This window comes from Neomonachus schauinslandi, chromosome 11 (genome assembly GCF_002201575.2).
Source record: "Neomonachus schauinslandi chromosome 11, ASM220157v2, whole genome shotgun sequence".
In the NCBI taxonomy this organism is placed as follows: Eukaryota; Metazoa; Chordata; class Mammalia; order Carnivora; family Phocidae; genus Neomonachus; species Neomonachus schauinslandi.
In genome coordinates, this window is record NC_058413.1 from 7,061,350 (window position 1) to 7,067,349 (window position 6,000).

The 6,000-nt window shown below is 61.1% G+C and overlaps 1 protein-coding gene across 3 annotated transcripts in view; it reads left to right on the forward strand.

Annotated features, from left to right (window-relative positions):
* The first annotated feature begins 1,442 nt into the window (after positions 1–1,442).
* SLC25A45 (solute carrier family 25 member 45) overlaps positions 1,443–6,000 on the forward strand; it is a 5,388-nt gene continuing 830 nt past the window's right edge. Inside the window, exons 1-5 of one of the 3 annotated variants that reach the window (XM_021685036.2) lie at positions 1,443–1,680; positions 2,697–2,740; positions 2,942–3,013; positions 3,317–3,502; positions 5,675–5,933. In XM_021685036.2, coding sequence (XP_021540711.1) covers positions 1,644–1,680; positions 2,697–2,740; positions 2,942–3,013; positions 3,317–3,502; positions 5,675–5,933 — 598 coding nt within the window. In that variant the 5' untranslated portion in view covers positions 1,443–1,643. The remainder of the gene's footprint in view (positions 1,681–2,696; positions 2,741–2,941; positions 3,014–3,316; positions 3,503–5,674; positions 5,934–6,000) is intronic. The other 2 variants (XM_044919506.1, XM_044919505.1) reach the window with 2 other exon arrangements.

The window sequence follows — 6,000 nt, forward strand, 5'->3', positions numbered from 1 at the left end:
TTGGCACCCACATTTGGAGCCTTCACACAGATTTCTATGGGCGGTGGCACCTGCGCCCTGGATCTCTGTGCCCCGGAAAGAGGACCCCGCCCCGGCCCCACTTCTCAGCATGCCTAAGAAGAGAATCTGACAGAATATCCTGTGGCCGTGGATGTAGACAACAGGTTACATCAGCACCCGCCTCCCCCCCATACACTCTGTTAATGTCGGACGCTCATCATTTGCAGCAGCCTCAGCACTTGGCCTGCCCGTGCCCCCATCCTCGGGTCTGCCCTGATGCTCTACACCACCCCCCGCCGTGTGGATCCCCGTCCATCCACATCCTGTCTCCAAGTCCATGGGACTGCCTAGGAATCACTGAAGTGTAATGGAGATGATCCTGAGCATGAACACCCCCATCCCCACCCCACCCCCACCCCAGAAGCCCCCTTGGATGACCTCCAGAGCCTCCCAAAGGACATGGGAGAAAAGAACCTCAGAAGCATGTGCTTTGCCACAGATCACCAGGCTGGTGGGGGCAGAGCTGAGGTTGGAACCCCAGTCTGGACGACACCAGAGCCCCTGCTGCCTCTGCTGGTGTCCATTGGCCCCTCTCAGGCAGAGAGAGAGAGGACGGGAGCAGGGAAAAGAAAAGTACCAGGCAGGTGTGAGAAACACGGGGCGTGAGCCGTCATCTGATTTGTAAAAAGATGCAACGAATTTATAAATGATGTAAAATATCACTTTCAAAACAACAGGGAAGAGTGAGCGTATTTAACCAGACTCCGCTCGTAAGGAGCCGATGGGTGAGTGGAATCATAATTCACGCTCTAACACGCTTAGTGTGCTGGCCACACAGAAGGTTGGTCGAAGGAAGCAGAGAGGAAGACAGAGGGATGCAGGTCTCCCTGCCTTGTCAGCTTGGGTTGTTGTCCAAAGAGAAATGGGCTTTCATAACCCCAGAGCTGAGACACCCGCCACCCTTTATACACGCAAATCCCCAGCTTGTCCCCTGGGAGGGAGGCCCGGAGAAGAGAAGGCCGAGCGAGGGAGGCTGTTTGTGACTCACACAAGGGAGCTGGGGGAGCTGCACACCACCCTGGGAGAAGGCAGGGCTTCAGGACCGGGAGTCACTCCTCTCTGGGGTCCCACCCTGTTGGCTCTGGGGGTTCCTGGGGTGCGGGGACTGCGCAGGGCCTGGCCCCTGGTGGCCATGCTCTATCTCTGCCGGCCTGGCCGCCTGTCCCAGGCGGGCGGCAGCCTGGTGGGTGGCGCTGTGGGGACGGAGGGGGTTTGGGCCGGCCAGGTGGGGCAGGCAGGGTTAGTTAAGGCCTTGCTGGCTGGGGCCTGGCCGCCCTGCCTGGTCCTGCTGCAGGCCTGCAAGGCCATCATTGGCCGGCAGGGGGCGGGCCACCGGGCCATCATCCCTACCCGGAAGATTTCACACTCCGTACACACTTCCTCCAGGGTCAGGGCCACCCAAGGTGGCTCCCTCCCCTCTCCTGGTGCCGAGGTCTGGGCACCGGGCCACTGCTCATTCTCCAGGTCAAGTTAAACATTTAGTGGAAGGTTATCGGGTGGGCGAGGGGGAGGGAGATCAGGGACCGACAGACGCTCCCCAGCGTCTCTTCTCCGGAGCCACCAGTTCCCGCCCCTGCCAGACAATGCCCGTGGAGGAGTTTGTGGCCGGCTGGATCTCTGGTGAGACGTTTTTCTTCCTTCTGTCACATCCCCCCTAGCGGTCAGTCACTGCCTGGGGACATAGAAGGAGCTGAGACCAAAGCCCTGGTGGCTCTGGAGCGCCACACCAGCTATCCCCATGCCTCCTGGCAGTTGCCTCAGGGGCGCGGGGAGGAAGGTGCAGGTCCCTAAGCCACGCTGTCCTCACCTGCAGGGCCAAGGTGAGCCCTCTCCCGGACACACCTGCAGACCTTCGCCGTGAACCCCACTCTCTAGGCCCACCCTGTGGGGCTCAGAAAGCAATTCCACTGTTGACCCCAGCAGCTGTCCTGCATTCCCCTCTGGGCCTCTGCCCTACCCGGCGATGGGCTGCATGTCCTGGCGCGGAGGCCTGCTGTGTTGTGGACCCAGCCCAGCTTCTGGCTGACAGTTCCCTCAGAAGAATGAGAGGGTCATTCCAAACCTGCCTCCTGGGGCTGTGACCTCGCCCAAGACTCCAGGGCCAGCACGGCTATGGAGGGCAAGATCGGAAGGTGGGGAGGTGGCCTGGGGGCTGGGCTCTCCTCCCCGGGTGCCAGCAAGACTGCCCGTAGGGCCCCCAGCTCCGTACTGCTGGCTGAGGGGGTAGAGTGCTGGGAGGGCAGGGCCTGGTCTGGATCAAGGCCCCGTACTCAACAGCAGTTGTGCGTGGAAGGAAGGAAGGAGTCGGGCAGGCAGGCAGGAGCACTGGAGAATCTGTCCCACGGCCCCACAGTTGGGTAAGCAAGCAGGACGGTCAGTGCTGGACTCTGTGAGGACACCGCGTCTGGGGCTAGCTCCTCCCTTCTGCCTGGGTGTCCTCTGGGCACGGCCAAGGCCCTTTCCATGGTCCCCTTGTCCCCACACCTTCCTAGCCCAGCGCTTGGTGTGGAGGAGGATGCAAAGGGAGTTTCTTTGGAGTCTGGCGGGAAGGCCTGGCCTCATTTTCTCCTGCCCGAATCCCCCTCTCCTCAGATAGGCGCAAGGGGCCTCACTTATAGCATCTTCTTATCACGCAGGAGCTCTGGGCTTGGTCCTGGGACACCCTTTTGACACTGTGAAGGTGAGTCGAGGGGAGGCACCCAAGGAATGAAGGATGTCACCTGAACCAGATGTCAGGATGCCTTGAGAGCAGGGCCTGGCTGATGGGGATCTTTCCTATCAATCCTGCCCTGCTGGCATCCTGCTGGGCAGAGGGAGGAACGGGGCTGGAGCCATCCCTGCCCGTCCCTACTGGGCTGCCTGCTCTGTCCTCCTCACCAAGGTGCGGCTACAGACCCAGACCACATACCGGGGCATCATCGATTGTATGGTTAAGACTTACCGCCATGAGTCGGTGGGTGTCTTGCTTCTTTGGGGCTTTGGCATGGGAGGCATCTGGGTGGTCAGCAGCAGTTTTCTTCTCCCTGGCAGGGCTCTCTGCCCCTGGAAGAGAGAAGACCAAAGTCGGGGCCTCCTGGGGGCTGGGTGGTAGCTCAGTGCCCCAAGGATGGACCTGAGGCTGTCCCCAGCCTCAGCCTGCCTCAGCCTCCCTTCGGCAGGGCTCAGGAGTGGTTTCCGGCCAGAGGAGACCCTGCCAGAGATGGGAAGGGCAAAGAGGAGGCCCCCTTTGCCCTAGGGTCGCCCTGTCTTTCTACAGCTTCTGGGCTTTTTCAAGGGAATGAGCTTCCCCATTGCGAGCATAGCTGTGGTCAACTCCGTCCTGTTCGGGGTCTACAGCAACACGCTGCTGGCACTCACAGCGACCTCCCACCAGGAGTGGCGGGCCCAGCCACCCAGCTACACGCATGTCTTCATAGCTGGCTGCACCGGAGGGTTCGTGCAGGTGAGGGGCAGGTGCGGCGGCATGCGTACACAGTGCTATCAAGCACACACGCACAGACCTCCGGAGGGGTCTGCCAGCCTCAGTCCTGTCCCGGGGGACCTATTGCCCTGCCGGAGCCCCGAGCCCAGCCCCTCCGGTCCTGGTGTGGTCCTGGCACCCCTCCAGCTCACACCCTGCTCAGCCCCTTTGCCTGCAGCCTCACCAGGCCCCAGTCCACAGATCTCGCTGGGAGAGACCCAGGGTATTAATCATTAAATAGCTCCCATCGTTTAGTTTTGGTCTTTGTTCTCAGCACTTAAGTATCTGGCTTTTGATTGGTGGGGTGGAGGAAAGAGGGGCCTCCAGGCACCAGGGGGAGCCCCAGCTGATTGAGGGGTGTGAGCATAGAGGCGGAGGGGCCCATTTCTGGCTCCACCCCACACCCCAGCCAGGCGCCTGAGGTCACCCTCTATTTGGCACCTGCCCTGATGCCCCTAACACACTTTCTGGGGCAGAGAGCAAGGACAAAGGACAGAATCAGGTGGCTCACTCCAGTGAATTAATGATTCATGAGACTCCCAAAAGGTCCTGGCTTTTCTTCTGCCCCTTCTTGTACAGGGCACATGCTTGCATATTTCCCCAGCCCTGAGACCTGCACCCCACCAAAACAAGGAAGCAAACTGAGACTCCATGCTAGTGGCCGGCCCAGCCAGGCCCAGCTCCTAAGTCACCCTCCTCTCCAGCTCATTGCAAAGCCGGACAGATAGCAGAACTGGGGACTGTAGGGTCACGGATGGGGATTGGGTTCAAGGACCAACAGGAACCCGGTTTGCCATCAAGCTCATGGATTCAGCTTAACAGGTCTGGGAGCAGAAATTGTGTTTTAGTGTGGAGATGGGGAGGAAGAGGCAGGATGTGACTCTGGCCAGCCCAGGGCAGGGAATGACAACCTGTGATGGGCACAGAAGTTGCTTTTGGCTCAGAAAGCCTGACGCTGTCAAACATTGGCATTGTGTGCCATCCCCACCGCGCCCGCGGGCAGGATGGGGAGCCGGGGGGCCCTAACCTGCCCCTGCTAGCCACCCTACCTTTGGCTCAGCCATTTGCTCACCGTCGGGAGCCCTGGGCTCAGGGTCACGTCCCCTGGAGAAGCCCTGAGCTTGGCACTGCCCGCAGGCTCTGAAGGATGACATCAGGATCCCGCTTTATAGGGAGGGAGCCCAGAGCACCATCCTTCCAGCCGGGGGGGGGGAAGTAAGCAAAGTTGGCCCGCCGCCCTCGGAACATCATCGCCAGAGCCAGCTTCCAGGGCTGAGGGACTAAGCTCATATACTTTCCGCAAAAGAAACAGAACCCACAGAAACCCCTCACGACACACTAACCTCAGCTTGACCTCAATTCTCATCCGAACGTTAACAGCTGACCTTGACCTTAGTGCATCCGTGACCCTCACATTAGCCCCGGGCCCCAGCTTCCCTCCGCCTCCACCCAGAACCACCCTTAGTCCTAATACTACCCCAAATGTTTGTCCCTTCTGCCTCAGCCGGGTGATAAGAGTCCTGGGACACAGATCCCACCATCACCCACCTTCTGTTGGGACCCTAGTAGTTGGGGGTTTGCGGGAGGCAGGAAAGGCTGGCCCAGCGCTTGACCCCCTCAGGGGCCTCTGAGAGGTGTCCCGCAGGAAGTGGGGGGAGCGAGACTGTATGAAGTTGAGTCCCCAACAGGACTGAGGTGACCTCCTTCACTTTGGGGAGGGGTCAGACCTGTCTCACGGGCACAGACTGAATCCTTTCTTCAGACCCCGTCACCGCAGGTGCGTGCCCACCCCTGGCCTCTGGGGGGCTAGAACCTACCCCCACTCTTGGAGAAACAACGCAGGATTGTTTCTGAGCTCCATGCACGGGCCAGGCAAGTTCAGTGCTGTTGCCCAAGGAGATGGGCAGTGCCGCCGGCCGTCAGGGGCAGATGCTAAGGGCAGTGGTCTGGTCTGTGCTTGGCCCCGCTGGCAGATGCGACCCTCTGCCCACCACCTTCCTCTTGTTAGGGTGGGCCGCCGCCCTCTCTGCCCACCACCTTCCTCTTGTTAGGGTGGGCCGCTGCCCTCTCTGCCCACCACCTTCCTCTTGTTAGGGTGGGCCGCCGTGCTGGCCCGGAGCCCCACCCAGGCTCTCCGTGCTTCCTTCCCTACAGGTCTACTGCTTGGCCCCTTTTGACCTCATCAAAGTCCGGCTACAAAACCAGACAGAGCCGAGGGCGCGGCCGGGCAGCCCCCCGCCCCGGTACCGGGGGCCTGTGCACTGTGCGGTCTCCATCTGCCAGGAGGAGGGGCCCTGGGGGCTCTTCCGGGGAGCCTGGGCCCTGACGCTGAGGGATACCCCCACGATGGGCATCTATTTTGTCACCTATGAGTGGCTGTGCCGCCAGTCCACGCCGGACGACCAGAACCCCAGTAAGTGGGGCGTGTGAGCGGGGGGGGGGGGGGGGGGGGCGGGGGGGGGGAGGGGGGGGGGGGCCCC